This window comes from Coturnix japonica, chromosome 15, assembly GCF_054131305.1.
Source record: "Coturnix japonica strain WE chromosome 15, WE-NBRP24, whole genome shotgun sequence".
NCBI classification, from domain to species: Eukaryota; Metazoa; Chordata; class Aves; order Galliformes; family Phasianidae; genus Coturnix; species Coturnix japonica.
Window position 1 is genome coordinate 10,187,957 of NC_140677.1, and position 18,058 is coordinate 10,206,014.

An 18,058-nucleotide genomic window follows, 5' to 3' on the forward strand; every position below is an offset into this window, starting at 1 on the left:
AGTACTTAATTACCACCTAAAAGTTGCAATGATATAAAGTAGTTAGTTAGATAAATAGATACTGCTTTGGACAAGATGAAAGGACAGACCACAGTAAAAGGAGTCAGTCTATCTCACAGCATAAAAGGAGCTAAACTCACCTCCTGTACAGTTCCTGCTCCGCAACTGTAGCCTTCTGATCAGAGTTACCTGGTGGCTGGATTCCTAGAGAGAAAGAACAGAAACCCATAAGAACTGTAATACAGAACACAGCCTAAATTGTTTGATAAGAAGAGAATACTTAATACATGTTATTCCATCAAGACGATAAATAACAATCCTAGACAAGTCTCAAGAAAATTTAAATCTGATGGAAATAGACTTAATGAAAGAAAGAGATACTGACAACACTGTCAGCACTGCCTTCAACAAGGCACACTGAACCAAGTAAGGATGTTACACACAGACACTGCTTTATACTGGAAAATAAGCATAGCTTTAGTCCCACTTTCTAGTTGTTTCTTCTAGCTTCATTAAGTCTTCCTGCTTTCCTTGCAATTACAGAGATTAAGTTATTTAATGGAGTTCATCCATAAAATTGAAACCACTTTCGGAAAAGATGTAGGCTAACAGCAAACCAGTTTCTAACAGCAAAGGCCTGGTTCATTAACTTTGTGTTAGTTTGTATGCCTTAAATCCATACTGATAAAGTTTATCAACAAAGTATATTTGCAAACCAATAAAATCAAATCATTTTATTAACTGTAAAGAAAGTAAAGTTCAGAAATCGTGTTCTCACTGTTCACTTGATGTGTCATATAACCTGTGTTTAGTCACTTCCCCTCCAAGAATGAGTTTATTTCCAAAGGACAAAAGGCAGCATCTCCCCCCCCCCCACCACATACTCCCATCTGCATGGAAAAGGGACAGTAAAACAAGTTTCAAGAAACAAAAGATAACATTAAAAAATTACTGAATTACTGCCTTGCTTATTGTGTGTTTATCTGAACTTCTACACTCAAAGTCACACAAGTTCCTTAATGCATCTGAGAACCAAGGCATTCTAAAGACAAAACAAGAGCATCTACATAAACAAGTTGTCTTCCTTAATGTCCCACAACAACAGAACAAGAACCACAGCATTTCAGCAGCTCTTCTCAGGATAGTTCATGCTATGTAACACAAACAGAAGTGCTAAGCAGCATATTGTCCTTCTCACAAAGCACCAACATTACTTCTGATGTGTTCTTGGCAACACCACATAAAGTATTTGCAGGTGGGCCAACAGACATACACAGAAAGAAGACTGGAACTCACCCAGCTGGTGAAGGGGCTCTCCTTTATACACACTCCTTTGCAGGAAGCAGCATAGGTCCAAGAGATGCTTTCCCTTCAGTGGCTGGCATTTATATGAGAGCCTAGGGGGACTCCACCCCTTCTGGTCTCATAGGGAGACCAGGTGCAAACAATTTGCCTGCGCTCCCTGGGCCAGCTGCATCCCTTTACCAAGTGCTCACCACCAGATCAAATCCTGGCCTAACAGTTCCCCTACAGGTGTCAAATCAATAGACCTGACAGAGACTGGCAGTACCTGTAGAAGATTTGGGTTTCCCTTCTGCAGCTGTTGAAGATGGAGCTGTACCACTGGATGAATAGGGTGACCTCTGGCTGCCCCTTTTACTTTGAGATTCTTTCATTCGATTCACTACATCTTCAGTGAGCTAAAACACACACATAAGAAAGCAATTAATCATTTAGTTAACTAACCATTTAATGTACATGTATTTCAGTATAAAGGCGTCTAATTTGTTGGTTTATAAGCTGCTGCAAAACCAGAACTGTTTCTTGGAAGGGACCAAAGACATCTGATCAAACTGCCTGAACACTCAAGGACTAACGAAAAGTTAAAGCATTATCTTTATCACTGGGCATCATCCCAGCGCCTCTTGAACACTGAGGGGTGTTGGGCACCAATCATCTCACTAGGAAGCCTGACCACCCTCACAGTGAGGGTGCTCTGCTGCTCTCCTTGCAAGGGATGGCATTAGAGGCCATACAGAAGTCATTTCCATCTGCCAAGCAGATGGCCGTAGCACACAAGGACACAGAGCTGTGTTACATCTTTCAATGCATCTTCACCTTTCATCTTTCAATTACATCTTTAATTTCCATTAAAGCCAGGCTGTGACCTCAACACTGAGAAACACAAATGCATACTCTATCAATGGGCAATAAAACTTCCAGCCTAAGGACACACTAAGGGTCACACCTGCCTAATTCCAACCTGAAAGGCAGCAGTTAACTCAAAATAATTCCATTCTATAGAAACATAGTGAGAAGGGGCTGCCAATAGAAAGATACCCGGAGCTGTGAAAGCCAACAGAACGCAGCCTTCACGGTCAGCCCACGGGCACACACACAGTGTGTATCATCACAAATGGCATCCAAAGGAATACAGACCAAAGGAATATGAAATACAGCCGCTGTGGGCACAGGCCGGCCCGGGGCTGCCGCACTCCCACCGAGTCAAGCCGCGGCCGGGCCCGCCGCCCCGCAGCGCCTCACCCTGATGCCCTGCAGCACCCGGACTTGGTCCCGCTCATCCAGCCCGAAGGAAACCTTCCTGCCGCCCTGGCTGCTCTCGCTGCCCCCCATTGCCGGCGGGGCGGCCCTTGGGGATGCCTCAACCCCCCCTCCTCGCCCAGCAGCACCGAGCAGCTCCTCCCCTCTGCCGGCGCCTGCCAACATAACGGGATCCCATTGGCGAACAGCACCGAGGCGGCCAATGGTGTGGATTGAACTCCGAAAACAGGCTCCGTTAATACCTGCTAAACTCATTGATTTTTGTTAATTCTCCGTAATACACGTCGTTTAAGAAAGAAAGTATAACCGTTTATGCCAAACTTCACCGTATTCTTTTATTTTACAAACAAAAATATACATTTATTCTATATTTAGGCTCTTTATACACACACACACCCCCAACACACACAACACTTCTGCTCAAGGCCCGTTGTGAACACGGCCCAAAGCCTTATATACAAAGAAATACACCAGAAGGAAGGTCGGCCCATGGCCCAGCACAGGAGCAGCACACAGACTAAAGTCCTGCTGCCAAAGGACAGGGTGGACACACTGACCACCTGCATAGGTGACCTGCTGAGACATTCAGCTTTCAGCCCTGTCCAAGGCCAACAGACTCCAGGGAGGCTCTGCAGGTTTCCCCCACACTTGCAAAGGATCAGAGTGAAAACAGGAGCAATTCGGACACCACATCATCCATCCCTTTGACAAGTAAAATGTGGCTGATGCAGGTTCACATCAAGCAACGGGAGGAGCACAGCACACTCCTCTCTATATATATTACTAATAGTATCAATGCTACCCAGGAGCCTGCAGGGCAAAGTCCTCAGGCTGCAGAACTGAGAGGCTGCATTGCTCATTAACAAAAAGAAGATAAGTGAGGGGCCTGCATAGTTTCAGCAACTGACAGAACTTTGTGTTCTTACCCAAACTGCTTCTTCCCCTAAGTGGGAAATGCTTTCCCTGCACACACTTGTGATTCTAAACTGATACCTCCATGCTGCACAATGATTCCCCAAGAGCTCTCACCCCAATATTGTTTTTCAGGAACAGCTGGAGCAAGAGATACACAGTGCTGAAATGTTTCATATTTCCTCTCTTTCTACTGCTTTTAATGGGAAGTTGCTATCACCTACAGCACATCTCCACCTACCAAATGACTCGGGTAGGTTCCCCTAGAGCTGACCTCCCCAAAGCCAGGGGAAGCACAGTCTGTCTCAGAAACCAGTTTATTGCAGTTATCAGCTTAACAGTCCCAGAATTGGAACAAACTGTCTTGGAACTGCACGTCAAGCAGCTCTGTCAACAGTCCCTATTCCAGTGTGGAAGAGGCTAAGAAATTCCAGATAGTTTTTAAATGAACCACACTTCACATGCCCGTAAGTACTTTAAGTGTATCAAGATGAAAAGCCTATTATGGCCAGTAGAAGTCTGGGGGATCTGAACTGCAACAGAAGAGGACACAACCGCAGAAGCTGTACCAGAGTATCCACCTCCCAGCCTAGAACATCAGCCAATTCGATCCTAAGATGCCTGTGGTGTTTGAGAGCTCCCAGTCGCTAGAAACTGCCAGCTCAGATTCATCAACTTCTGCTCTGCTTCAGGCATCTAAACATCTCTGAAGCCTTCATAAGCAGAGACAGCCTCTTCCTGCACGGCCCTCTCCCTGACCCCAACAGAGCCATGAAGCACAGTGCAAATGTAACATACACCTACCGTACAAGCTGTGTTCTTGAAACTCCACCCTGCTTCAGTGCTGTGATTGAGGTGTTCCTGCGAGCTCAGATGAACAGCAGCGCAGCCTCCAGATTGTTTCACAACTACTTCAGCTTAGCTGGGCAGCAGCTGCCTGTCCTGCCTCCCTATAGTTCTGTCAGCTCACAGTGCTGTAAGCTACCAGCCTGTGCCTCCCAGAACAACCCTAGGATACACTGGACAGCTCATTTCTCTCCACACCTCTCTTTTCCTTCCTACACACTCAGAACACAATCCTTTTAACTCCTAACATTTGGAATTCACAGCTTTCATTAGCATTAGCTGAAACCAGAGGTGAGTCCAACTGAGCACCTTCATCATTTGGACACAGCTATTGCCGCCTATGCTGTGGTTGTGACAAGATCCAGACAACTGTGCTGCCTGAGAAAGCCCAGGAACACCAACTTTGGTTTAAACCACCAAACTCTCTCCATATGTGTAGAATACACAGTCAAATAAACAGCTTCTAAATGACATTCCCTTAGTTGGCAGATAAGTGCTGTCAGTCATTGAAAAGCAAGAGGTACCAGTCAGGCCTGTCCTTCTGGGTCACATTCACATCTGGAACACGAAGAATCAGGAAGGTTCAGTGTTTATAGGTTTATGAACAGGACTGTTCTAGATTGTTCTCAGGCAGTGACGGGAAATGCTCTTTCCAAAAAGGCTGCCAACTTAGTTCCACAATAGGTTTCAGAAATCCTAAGGAAAAGAGGAAAGCCACAGCAGATAGCGATGAACATATTTCCAGTGGATATCTTAACATCCTCAGAATCAGGGAGTTTAAAAGGGAAAGTGAGGCATCGGGTGCAGGGAGAAGTCCTGCCTTAGGCATTGATGGCTTTCCAACGATCGCTGTCTATGCTGTTGATGCTGCCCACATGATACGGCATGGAGGCCACGTCATCCAGGTAGGCTGTGGTATCAATCTGAGTGCTTGAGTAGAACCCAGAATCCATTCCTTCCTTCTTGGCAACAGCATAAGCATGGGGCAGGTGCACATCCACATCTTCAGGTTCATCCACCTGACATTTGTAGGAGAAGAGGATCTTCGGCTCAGACCTAGAGTCATTCAGGATTTAAAATAAACATTTAAGCAAATTATCTCATGACAGCCACTTACCCTTAACTGAAACTCAGCAGCACTGACACAACATATATTTAAGTATTAAAGAACTTTTCACATTGCTTTCAGTCTGGATATAGTCACTGTGGAATAACTGCCATGAAACAATGCTAACTGTAGTTCTGGACTAGGCTACTGAGGGGAAATAAAAACAGCAGTCCTGACATCAGTGTCATGAGCATGTTCTCCTCTTTGTGAGTTCTGAACTACAGCATCCAGGCATCACTGGACTTCACAGCAAACAGAAAGATTCCATTTCTCATCCCATTTGTATACAACAGGAAAAACAAAATGCAAACACTTGCAAATCAGCACTTTCTATCTCCAGGTACCGTTCTGATTCCAGAAGACATCAGAAACATTTCAATATTTTAGGAGTACCCTCTATTCTTAGTTATTCTAAAGCCTGATTGATGTCTCTTGCCCACGGACAATAAAACGTACAGCTTACACATAAACCACTTTCCTATCAACATGCATCTCCCCTGAGTGGCCACACGGTGGCACCCCCAACCCAGTAATCAACACTAGACAGAGCTTTCAATAATTGACCAGGCCCTCATATAAGAACCCCAAGCCAAGGGGTTATTTAATAAGAAAGCCTCTTAAAAACCCACTCAGAGCCAGCTTAGTCTGTCAGGACTCAGTCCCTCACTAACCATTTAGTTACTGACTTCAGCAGCAGGACTTTGCATATAGGATGTAGACACTGAAGTGACTGACAGAAGCATCTGAAGGGAATACAACTATTGGCTCTACTTTGTACACAAGGGAGTCTTGGATAGAAGTGGCCAGTGCAGGGCCACAAAAAAAAAAAAAAAAAAATCAGCGAGCCAGGAATGAAGCACTGGCTCCCTAAATGGCTTTACAGCCATTGCCTTTATTCTACGGGTGGAAAACAATCTGGCACAGAACAATCAAATAATAATAGATACTCTCTAAACCCCTGCTCCTGCTACTCACCCAAAGAAGCCTTTCAGGAACGCCACGTAGATGAGAGGTGCAAAGAAGCTGAAGTAAAGGAATGTGGTAGCATCAACACAGCTGTCAAAAGCAAAAGGGAAGATGAAGGTATTTAGGGCTCACATACAGCTGGATAACCCCAGCCACCCAGAAGAAATGATTCTATTTCCCTCAAGAGCAGGCAAGTAGAGCACAAATCTTGTGCTAAACAAATCTGGACTGACTCTAACAGACATTGCTGTGAACATTTCACTGCTCCCAAACAATCCAAAAGGGAACCATGCCACATCCCAGGATCTGATTCAAAGAAGAGTCTCAGTGCTCCCAGTTTTGACTCATGGAAAATGACTGATCCCTGCAGAATGAGACTCCAGATATCACTAAAGGTATCTCTGCCTTATTTCTAGCAAACAGACTGTTTGCTCACATATTACCTAAGAAACAAGCCAATGATCAGGCATCAGTAGACTCACACTGTCACTCTCATTCACCGCTTCAAGACCACTGCAGAACATGCAGCTCCAATGATCCTCACACAGAATCACAGAATTACCCGGGTTGGAAGGGACCTCAAGGATCATTGGGTTTTTTTCCCCACAAAACAGAAAAAACAGCTTTAATCCTCCTTAAGAACACTGTAGAAGTTCATTTTCTTGAGACAGTGTTGAAGGACACAAATGCAACCATTGAAAGCAGGCTGTAGACTCCTTCCCCAGCATACATACCAGAGTCCTTCTATGATATCCACACAGAGAAGGGCACTGCCCAGACCCTGCACCAGATTCAGCACTGCCAAGATTCCAGCATAAACGTAAAAACTCTTCCTGGCTGTGAGAAAGACACGGACATAAAGATGAAGCTCAACCTTATAAGCATCAACACAGTGCAAATAGTAGGTTCTGTTCGATAGCGACTGCAAACCCAATGTAAGCATCTCAGCATCTTGGTTGCTTATAGACTCTTAGCAGTTATGACCAAAATTTTCTGTCCCACACTGCCAGGACTGACAGGTATAAAGGGCTAAACATCCTCCTGCATGTGCATGCATGCAAACAGAGAATGAGTTCTGAAAGCACATGGCCCTGGCAACACATGCAAAGACATGGTAAACAAAGAATTCCACTGCTGAGACAGCAGGATGTATCCATAGCTACATACAGGAATCTCTTACTCCCCTCGCTTATTTATTTATCCTGATGCTGCCCCGCTTACATGATGGAAACACTACAGTCACTTACAGGGCAGAGAAATCCGGTCCTTAAGAGGAGTTTTTGGGAGAATCACCACAAAGGAATAGACCTGTTAGGACAAAAGGAAAAAAAGATTGTTCTGTAGCTCAGAAAGCCTGGTGGGGGCAGAACATGGTGTCATAAACTTCCTAAGCATCTCATGCCAGTGGCACAGGCCTCCATTATTAAATCCAGTGCACACATGAGAGCTCCACACTTCACCTCATTAGCACAGCTAGTCATTGAGAAACAAGGGAGTGAGGAACAGCTGAGTTCAGCTGGGATTTGGCTGCTGCAGTTTTCACCTTTATTAGTTTGGCTTCACTGCCTCATGAAAAGCATCAATACTGCGCTGCAAATCAGGCAGAAAGGGCCCAGGGCCTTATTATACTCAAATCATCCTCCTTGTCCCATTCAGAAAATACAAAGAGGCTTTCAAAGTATTTAATACATGCCTCATACTCACCAGAAAGAAGAAACAAGAGCTGGCAAGCCAGAAGTGTCTCCCTCCATGGCCATAGATATTGAAATCTTCAGCTGAGAGGTGAGCATCAGGGTACAGGATTTCCAAGGTCCCCTAGGAAAGAAATGGCACCATCACAATACTGTTAGAGTCGCATCCTCATGATAGTGGCCATCTGCATAAAAGAGACTATGTTCAAAGTTCAAATAAAAGTCCCTCATATGGGGACACAAATTCTGCCGCCCTGCTTAGGCCAAGTTATGTTCACCCAGGAGAAGAGGAAGAAACAGAAAACAAGATGTGAGGGGAACAAAGTGGCAGGAATGAGTATCTAAAGAAAAACCGTACCAGTAATATTGCAGAAAGAGACAGTGTGAAAGGAGTTAAGTGGACATAGCCCTCTGCTTCAGAGTTCCATTCCAATCTTTAAAGCACACCTTCCCTGCTATACCCAGAAAACAAACGCCTGCACTTGTGTAGCAGTCAGGAAAGGAGACTGTCTCCTTTGTTTGAATCTCTGAAAAACGGTTAAGAACAGAAACTACCATACAGACATGAGAGAAAAACACTTCTAAGCATTACTGAACCCAGATGCAGTACACCAAGTGTCTGAGCTGTAGGTGCCCAATTAAGTGTCACGTGGTCATGACCAGATCACTGCCTCTGCACACAAGGGCGTGGTCACCAGGCAGCTGTCTGTGTTATTCTGGTACTGCCTCAAATAGAAGCACAAGGCTGACCACTTACATATCAATGAGAAGAACACCACCAGACACATACTGCATTGTCCAGAGAGATGGACTGAGCTAATAAATGGAGCTAGCAAGTCAGCTGCTAGTTTGAAGGGAAGCAAGAGCTCTCAGCTCAAGAGAAAGGATAAAAGCAGCACAGTGCACAGTCTGATGAGCACACTTGGGCTGTCTCCATCCAGTTTGCATTGCACTTGAAGCTAGATTCAAAATTTGTGGCACAGATGTGAAAAAATAACTCTTGTTCAAAGGCTTGTTAGACAAAACCATCCATCTAAATTTCCACCTTATTTCTTGACCCTGGCTGAGCCATTCACACCAGGAAGAGGACAGGGTGATATGGTCTAGTGCATACTCTGTGGATCCTCATATACTACCACAAGAATCCAGTCTCTCCTGACAACCTAATCCAAAGAGCAAAGCTGCTACTTCTCCCCACACCTGACTCCAAGCCAATTAACCTCTTCTGCTCTAATGTGCTCACCTGGGTGACTGAATATGCTAGAGACAGCACCGTAGTGATTGCCAGAACACGTTTCACACTCGACTTGCTCTCCAGGTGACCTGGAATGAAGGAACACAGGTTGACTCAGGATTGGCTAAAAAAAAAAAATATCACTTCACCCCAAAACAAATACAATAAAACATCTGCATTTCCAGAGGCCCTCAAAGAAGGTTGAAGCTCACTTAATCCTTGTTAAATGCTTCCACTTGGAGAGTTGATCCTTTTAAAGGCAAAACAAAACCTGTGAAACAATAGGTTTTAACTTGCTTTCCTCCTGCTCACACTAATATACAGGAGATAAACAAGTTCTTTCACTGGGGTTATGAATGAGGCCAAAAGAAAGAAAAAAACCAGGAACAACATCATTATCAGCTACAGGGACAGACTGCAGTTTCTCTTCAGGAAAAACAGGGATGGGAGACTGGGTTAAAGGAGGGAAGGCCTAAGATAAACAAGAAATATTTACACTGGGACATGACAGAGCAATCCATCTCCAAAAGCTCCATTCAACCTAAATTACTTTATGGCCCCAAAGAAGTGGGAAGAAAGAACCAGCGTTCATGTCTCAGTTGCAGACGTGGCAGACACACATATTACATTCCCTCTCCCCTACCTCCAACCACAGCAAGACGTGCTCCAAACAGTATTTTCACTCATACAACTGAATGCAGAGTGACAGACTAATGGTACAGCTAAATGAATCAAATGAAGCCAGGCTAGAATAAAAGTAAATGAGGGTGAGGTGACAAATGTCTTCAGACACAACTATCTTAAAAAAGATGTGTTTTATGCAAAGACCAGACAGCTGATCTCTGTATACAGGTCTTCTTCACATAAGTCACACACTCCTTCACCACATGCAAAAGAGATAAAGCACAAATGAACCCTGAAACTGCACAAATTGCAGAACTGTAAATGTAACCGGGCTTTCAACCATTTCTAACAAACTGTCCAGTTTGTCTTCTGTCCTTATTCTAGAGCTGCTTTATGTACACACTTACAGATGCAGCCTCTGAGGAAAGGAATAGGAAACATTCAGAGTTCTCAGTAAACCTCCTGACACTTACCAAAGGCAAGGCCTAGAATCACCACGCTCAGCTCAATGGCCAGAAGGAAGAACCTTGTGATCTCCCACAGGATCTGAGGTATAAAGAAACCAGTTACAAGTTAATACAGAAAATTCTGTTCTCTACTCCAGAGGATGGCTGCCTCCCAGCAGAGCAGGCTACTTCTACAAATCTTCCTCATGCTTTGTAGGATGCTTATTTTATGCTTGTCTCAAGCTCTGACCTTGCCTGGACAGAACAATCCTGCGAGAGCAAACAGCAAACCTTCAGGGACACAATGTGTTTGTGCTCTGCCACACTTACACATCTGTCTCTTGCCCCAGGTAGGCACTTCTTTACTGTACTCCCCAAAAGAAACAACTCAGAATGATCTTAAAGCTATAACATCAAGCAGAGCCAGTCCCTGAAGTAGTAAATTCTAAAGTGAAGACTGAGTAAGACTTATGTCTTCCTTCAAAGACAGTGGTCCCCAAACTCAAAGTATATTCAACTCTGCATTTAATAGCTCTCAATTTGTCATTTTCATTCATGTACTTAATTCAGTGAAACAAGACCAGATAAACAGCAGGTCAATGGACTCTCCAGAATGTTGTGCAATAAAACAACATCAAACCTGCGTACGAGAACCCAAATTTTGTCTTATTGATCCTTTTTCTCCAAGCTCCCAATGGCTCTGTTTTGAAAATACACAGATAAGAGGCAAGTATCAAATGCTTTTAACATGTGAGAAACATACGTGTATATAAGAAAAACAAAATAATAGAAAAGGCTTCTGCAGGAAAAAGTTAACAGGGTCTGTCTTTCTGCACAACTTCTCAGCAACTGCACCTGGCAGCAGTACCAGCAGAGCTGAATAAACAACTTCTCATCTCCATTATTCAAGTCCTGGACTTTTGTCTGTTCAACAGAGGTGAATGAAAATGCTACAAACATCCACCCACACATAACAAGCAGTGCCTTAAAATGCTCTGACAGGTAACATTAGAGAGAAAAGAAAAACAAGCACACAGATCTTCAACAATAAAGGCAGAAGATTCATACCCTGCAAGCAGCTCTTCTCACCTCCAGCACCTCAAGATCAGCAGAGCTTTTTGTTTTAGGTAACACTCTGTTGCAACTCAAATGATTGCAAAGGAACAGCACATACAAGGCTATTTCCTGTTTGTTAAGGGTTCACCCTGTGCTCAGAGCAACTGCAAGGACATTCAGTTATCAGTACAAAAAGGAAAAGTACTTTTATTTGCTTTCAATACAAGGCAGCTCAGTATTTTTCCAAGAGCCCTTTGAACAGAGAAAGAGCATCACAAGCCACACTTTGCCTATCCTCTAAAGGTATCTGAATGTTTGCTTAGCTCTCGCAAGAGCAGAGCTTTCTATCTCTGCAACAGGAAAGTTTTATCACCATTTGTGTGTCTAAATTAGGAAGCCCATTGTTTTAGAGCCTTAGAGGTTGTGATCACTTGTGATACAGCTCGCGGAAAAGGACTTCATAGTAAACACTGCAAATAAAAACACATTCTTCATGAAAACACATAAACAGGAAGTAGTAGCAAAACACCATGGCCAAAACTATGCAAGGCATAGCCACCAGAATGAGCACTGTACCTACCTTATCAGCAACTGTGGCAGCATCAGAGGCACTCACTGTCATAGAGACAACAGCACGGGCAATACCAACTAACGCCACCACAAACACCTACATGAAGAAAGTAGCAAGAAAGAGCTCAAGTCAAAAGGCACATATGCAGCTGTGATCAGAGACCTTTTTGGAATACTGTTTCCAGGCCAGCTTTGAAGCCTGATAACGTGTATTGAGGATTTCACACCATCTATTTGAGTTAATTTCCCAAAGGCTTGTCAGGTACAGGAATACTGGCTTAGTATTATGAAGGTGCACATTTCTTCAGCTATCAGATTAAACGCTCCCTTACAACGATGCTCTTACGGTCATTCTCCCCACCTTTCAGTTCACTGAGGGCAATCAAGCAAAAAATACAACTCTCCAAATTAGAAGATCAAGTGCTTGGTATGACTGAATAACCCAATCCCATCAGATAACAGAAGCCACTTGATACCAACTACCACATTTCAGATCTGTGATAAAGCTGAAATCCACGCGGTTGGGTTTTTTTCACTCAACACTGACAATACTCAGGAATGCATAAGATAAAGCAATGCAGGTCACAGCTTTAAAGCATCTCAGCCTACTGCACAGTGCAGTATTAAGAAAACCAAGTCAGCTCATACCATTTAAGGATGACAGCACAGAGCTCAGTAAGGCTAATCCACCAGGCGCTGTGCTGCCACAGCTCTACTATGCAATTAAGAGCTCAGTTGGACAGATCTATCCTCTGCTGGGCAGATTTACTCCCCAGGAAAACAGATTTTTCCAGCTACAACTCTCCAAGGTACAGCCTTAGTTATACTAATGATGAAGGTATAACACAGCCAAATCTAACACAGAATGAAAAAGTACAATACGATTTCAAGATGGATGGAGAATGGAATCAACCAATAAGCCATCTGCAGCAGAATGCTTCCTCCTTAGAGGAAAAGGAGATGCAAATAGCTCAAAAGAACAATGTGACATTCCCTTCTTGGGTGGAAAACTTGCACAAAACACTGACAAAAAAAAATGTCCCACAGAAGGGTTCTGGAGCAGCAACAACTCAGAGGAAGCATAAAGGGTGTGTTTTCCTCTAAACAGAGAGAGAATCTTACAAAGCCACCAGCTTAGCTTTAATCACTGACTCCACTAGAAAGGATTCCTTCAGACTCTGACAAACAACTGCCTGAGAGGAAATCCTCACTGAACACGCTTCTCATTTCCAAAAATCACAACCCAGAAGATCAAACATTGAAAAGCACTTTTCTCTATGACTGTTTCATCACTGTCTACTTCTCACACTGCTCTGAAAGAGCCAACAGCAGTCAGCCCACTTTTTCTCCCCTGTTGTTTCTGAGTTTTGCTTCTCAAAGGCTTCAGAATGAGCTTTTTATTGACCTTCCCTGCATTACTGGAAATGTAAAGGAAGACCTAAATCCAGACTGGAAAGTGCTAGCAGTAATTATTAATTTTGTAGTAGTTGTGTATGGAGCTGTTCATTATTCTTCAGCCATTCACATACCTGAACTCAGTGAGACAAAGGTTTGCTGTCATGTGACTTACTGCAAGGAACAAGGAAAATCTAAGATGCCAGATTCCAAGACAACAAACAGAATAAGGCAAGCAGGGAAAAAAATCACCATAGAAAAAAATCCACCTATATCCAGACATGGACATTACCAGAAGCTGAAAAGTAGAGTTCAAACAGCAAGAAGTCTATGCCTGGCAGTACACCTTCAAATGTTAGATTTGGTCTAGATTCTCTTTCTCCTCTGGTTCAATGATACTTCTCAAGAGTGGTAATAAAAAACACTCACTCCGTCAATCAGTTCAAAAGCACACAGCAGTACTCACTAGTATGTAGAATGTAGTGAAGATTGGGCTGGAAGTGACCCGGATTTTGGCCCTGGCAGAGGGCAGCTTCCAGAGAAGAAACATAAAGAAAAGCACATTGGGAACCAGGAGCAAAAGATCCCAGTAGCGGACTCTGCAAAAAGTAAATAAAACAGTTTTGTCCTGCTCTGCAGCATCTAGAAGGCCAGGTACACACCCAGCCCCTGCTCACCCAAACACTGAGAAAGCAAGAATCCCAGAGTCAGACTTCAGCCTTGTTTTGTCTTTCTTACCTGGACTTCCCAATGTCCTCATAGAGCAACAGCAGGCACTTGTGCGGCACCGTGATATTCGTGTCATTGATTGCATGTACTGTTGTTGGAGACAAAGTTGTCACATTATCCAGCGCTGTCACCAGGGCAGGAGAGCGTGTGATGTTGTCAGACATGGAGAATCTCATCATGGACATCATGGACTGGAATATCCTGCCTCCTTGATTGTTCAGGTCAAACACGGCACGGGACAACAGCAGCAGAGAAAAGGGAACATTAAATCAGTTGTGAGTCAGAGCTAAAAAAGTATATCCCTTCCATAAGGCCCCCACACAACTGCTTCCTGCTTGTTATAGCAAATTATTGTAATCAGAAAGACTGCATTACACAACAGAATAACATCTGCCTTTACTCTGCACACAGCTATTAGGGTAGACAGTATAAAACCAGCATCTTTTATCACAGCAAAATGTACCTTCAAAACAGTGATTACTTGAGCCTTGGCAGATTGATAGAATAAATCAAAACTCAGCAGCAGTACATGGCATCATCTGATAAAAATCCTGCTGCAACAGAGCAGCAGTTATTATAGATCCCAAGCCCGACAAGTCAACAGATTAACTTCTACAACAGCAAAGTGAAGGCTCATAACTAAAACCCACTGCTGTTACCAACCTTACAGTCAGACCCCTACATACTTTTACCTGCAAGGACTGTATGTAATATATTCAGAAATCAACATCAAAAAAAGCAAAAAAAATAAAAAAAAAATTTAAAAAAAATCAGCATTTTTCTCTCTGCACGACACCAGAACTATCCTGATTTTAAGCAGAACAGTAAGACATGGAAAGCTGGCATCTTCCAATAATCCTAGTAGTATAAGGTTCTCCATCTTCTTCACATCCCCCTGTCTGGGTCACATTGCACTTCTCAGTGACCAGCTCCTGGATGCACACTGAGAGTTCACAAACGCAGACCCGGGAGCTGTCCTACATGATGTTTTTCTTCAGGTTGAACTCTCAGGCAGCTCTGAACTCAAAATGAGCCGTGGTGCTGGGATTGTTTGCCTGCCCTGCCTTACCCCCCTCCAGGCACCTAGAAATGGGACAAGACAGAGCTTTCCCATTCTCCTACTGAGATGTTTCTGAGTTGTCTGCCCTTAGAGAAGGTTCTTATCTTTACCACCATCTGCCCACCCCCAGGCCCTACATTGCAGTACTATTAGCTGTCCTTACAAGAGATGAAGAGAAACTGCTCCCCGTTAAACCCCACATGCTTCATACCCAGTGGCTTTCTAAGTGTTGTAGAAATAATAGCTTCAGTTTCTCAGTTGATTCTATGGTCACCTTGGAAGCTTGGGTGGATGCTGGCTCACTGTAGAGCAGGATTAGAGTTGGACTAGTTAACTTACTCCTGATTCAGCCTGTCACCTTGCACAGATCCTCCCCCTTCCTACCCTGAAGTAGCAACTCTCACTGCTAATACACTTGACCAGCAATGAGCTGAAGGAAAGGTCCCATCGCATCCCCCTGCACCCCTTAGAAATGTGGTTGCCATCCCAAAAATGCAAATCACCAGAAACAGCACCGTGTGCTGTGGTCAACACAGGATTCATCTCAAAAGAAAAAAAATCTCCCTGTCTGAATTTAACATGGCTGGCGTAGCAAAACCAACAGCCTCAATGCCAGGAGTCAGCAGGTCATTTCCCTGGCAGGCATGGGATAACTCACAGGTCAGAAAGAACAAGTAGCACAGACTTGTGCCACCTCTGGAGCTTTCAGAGCTCAGTAGCACTTTCCCCACAAACTGCTCAGGCCTCCAGGGCACAGGCTTTTCTTCAGAGGCTGAAATTTGTCCTACATCTTCTGAGGACAGTGGGGTACCCACATCTCTCCCAGCTAACAAACCCTCCCCTTCATTTACCCACACTGACAGATACTCACAGGGATGAGATTCTCTTGTGCAATTGCCATATGCTGTGCTGCATGAGAGACGTCATAAAATAAACACAGAGACCTGGAAAGATCAACTTTGTGCTGAGATGGCAATATCTGTGCCAAACCATCTTAGTTCTAGTGGGGGTTCCACCAAACCACCTCCACACCACAGAACTCCCCAGAAGTGCCCTCCCTTCCCTCCAGTAACTGGCTCCTCTGACCCCATTGAGAAGGATCTCCTGCAAATAATTTTGCTCCATTCTTCTCTTCTGAAACACACTCACTAACTGCTTCTGGGGCAAAGAATTTGACTTGGGAAATCGCAGTGAAGAGTTTGAATAGAAAGCTGCAGAACTAAATGGAAAAATAAACATGTTCTTAGAAAAAGAACAAGGAGACTCCAACCTCTTTCCCCAGAATCCATCACTATCACACAACAGCAGTGAGCTGCTGATAAGGAGAGGAGTTGGCCACATGCAACAGTCAGCCCCAGTCACAAGGTTTCAAAGGGCAAAGCAGAATCAAGCTTACCTTCGTGCCAGGCTATTCACTATGGCCCGGTGCTAGGATCCTACAAAGGCAGAGCAGCAAAATACCCAACATGGAACAAAAGGGCAGCCAGAGTCAGTCTGACAGCACTCTTCATACTTTTCTCACCGCCAAAGGCTACACAGAGGGACGCTGAGAACTGTGCTGCTCTGGTTGAAGCCACCAGCAATAAATTCACAGCAATGGGACTGGGAACTGATGCCAGGGAAGCAGATAGGCTTCATCACACCCAGCAGCACTGCTCCCTGCTGCACCCTCCAAACCTGTGCCCCAGCTCATCTGAACTAACCTGGTCAGCTGAGCATAGCCCAGAGATCACTCACCACATCCTGCCCACACAAAGGTGCTGAAGCCTCCCCACAGCCACACAGCAACACCCCACATGCCAACCCCAGCCTCCCTTCTGACAGGCAGCCTGAACTGAAGAAGAGTTTTCTATGTTATAAGTGAAGTGAGCCTGATGTGGCAGAGCGGTGCTTCTCTGTCCAGGCACTGTGACACAGTGCTGGGGGAGGCTCAGCTGCACCTCCTGGGCAGGCAGCCCAGTTGTTCAGATCTCCCCTTAGATCAAAGCCATTGCCATTCACATTGCAGCCTCAAACAGGCAACACATCTGCCCTGATAGGGCTGAACTCCCTTCTCTGTAACTTTCATTATCACTTCTGCTTCAGGACTAAGCTCTAAGAAAGAGGAACTACAACACTAAAAAAGCAGCAAAAGCACCAGTAGCTAAAGTATGACAGAACACCAAGCTTAGGAGCAAGCAGAGAACACACTATGGCAGGTTTACTGCTCTTGACAGACAAGGAACAGAAGGTGGAGGAAGGAAAGGAGCAGCACGGGGACACCACACTAACAAGAGAGAACCACCCGTTTTACAGGCAGCTGAAGGCAGCAGAGCTCCAGAACGCCCCGAGCTGCACAACCCCAGGCACAGGCCTTAAGAACAGCACGGCCCTGACGCCCGATCCCAGCCGGGTCAGCAGGAAGGCCGGCCGGGAAAAGGAAGACGGAGCTGCGCCCCACACCAGGCCCCCTGAGCCCCATATCGCCTCGCAGGGCCGCACCAGGCCCAGGCCGCGTCCCCACAGCCCCTTCACCGCCACTAATCCCGCTCCTACCCGCCGCAGGGCGCAGCCCGTCCGGCCCGGCCTTCCCAATAGCGGCGCTCAGTCGCAGGGGCCCAGCCCCGCCATGCCAGGTCCCGGCACAACCGCTCGATTCGCCGAGGAGCACCGCGCAGCAGGACGAACAAACAGCTGTATAAGGCAGGAACCAGCGAACCAGAGCCCGTTCGGCTGAGCCCAGCGGATCTACTCACAGAGGATCCCCAAAACAACCCAACCCAAACCGCGTCCGGCCCGAGAGGCGGAAAGAAATCCAGGCGCCGGCCTATGGGAAGCGACGGGAGGCGGGGATCGGGGGGCGGGCGGCCGCCATGTAAG

At 45.1% G+C, this 18,058-nt stretch overlaps 2 protein-coding genes across 22 annotated transcripts in view; both read right to left on the bottom strand.

Moving 5' to 3' along the window:
- CHCHD6 (coiled-coil-helix-coiled-coil-helix domain containing 6) overlaps positions 1–4,418 on the bottom strand; it is a 101,893-nt gene extending 97,475 nt beyond the window's left edge. For 17 of the 20 annotated variants that reach the window (XM_085516902.1, XM_085516897.1, XM_085516894.1 and 14 more), the window contains exons 1-3: positions 2,545–2,709; positions 1,571–1,700; positions 141–204 (exon numbers count right to left, since the gene is read on the bottom strand). In XM_085516902.1, coding sequence (XP_085373028.1) covers positions 141–204; positions 1,571–1,700; positions 2,545–2,634 — 284 coding nt within the window. In that variant the 5' untranslated portion in view covers positions 2,635–2,709. Of the gene's footprint in view, positions 1–140; positions 205–1,570; positions 1,701–2,544; positions 2,710–4,278 lie in introns of those variants that run through there. The other 3 variants (XM_085516908.1, XM_085516907.1, XM_085516901.1) reach the window with 1 other exon arrangement.
- TPRA1 (transmembrane protein adipocyte associated 1) lies at positions 2,872–17,983 on the bottom strand. Of its 2 annotated transcripts, XM_015874989.3 has the most exons (11): positions 17,735–17,983; positions 14,149–14,347; positions 13,877–14,009; positions 12,026–12,112; positions 10,417–10,489; positions 9,329–9,408; positions 8,099–8,209; positions 7,642–7,702; positions 7,129–7,231; positions 6,404–6,484; positions 2,872–5,376 (listed from the first exon to the last, which is right to left on the bottom strand). In XM_015874989.3, the coding sequence occupies exons 2-11, from the start codon at positions 14,325–14,327 to the stop codon at positions 5,142–5,144; spliced, it is 1,143 nt and encodes a 380-aa protein (XP_015730475.1). In that variant the 5' UTR covers positions 14,328–14,347; positions 17,735–17,983; the 3' UTR covers positions 2,872–5,141. The 2 variants fall into 2 exon arrangements, with proteins under 2 accessions (XP_015730475.1, XP_085373014.1); XM_085516888.1 differs by lacking the exon at positions 13,877–14,009.
- Between the last annotated feature and the right edge of the window lie 75 nt (positions 17,984–18,058).

Excerpts from the sequence above, each read along its gene's own strand:
- TPRA1 (XM_015874989.3), bottom strand. The coding sequence starts at position 14,327 with ATGATGTCCATGATGAGATTCTCCATGTCTGACAACATCACACGCTCT. Across the intron at positions 9,409-10,416 it reads GATTCTAGGCCTTGCCTTTG|GTCACCTGGAGAGCAAGTCG; the intron begins GTAAGTGTCAGG and ends CCTTCATTCCAG. Across the intron at positions 6,485-7,128 it reads GATATCATAGAAGGACTCTG|CTGTGTTGATGCTACCACAT; the intron begins GTATGTATGCTG and ends TGCTTTTGACAG.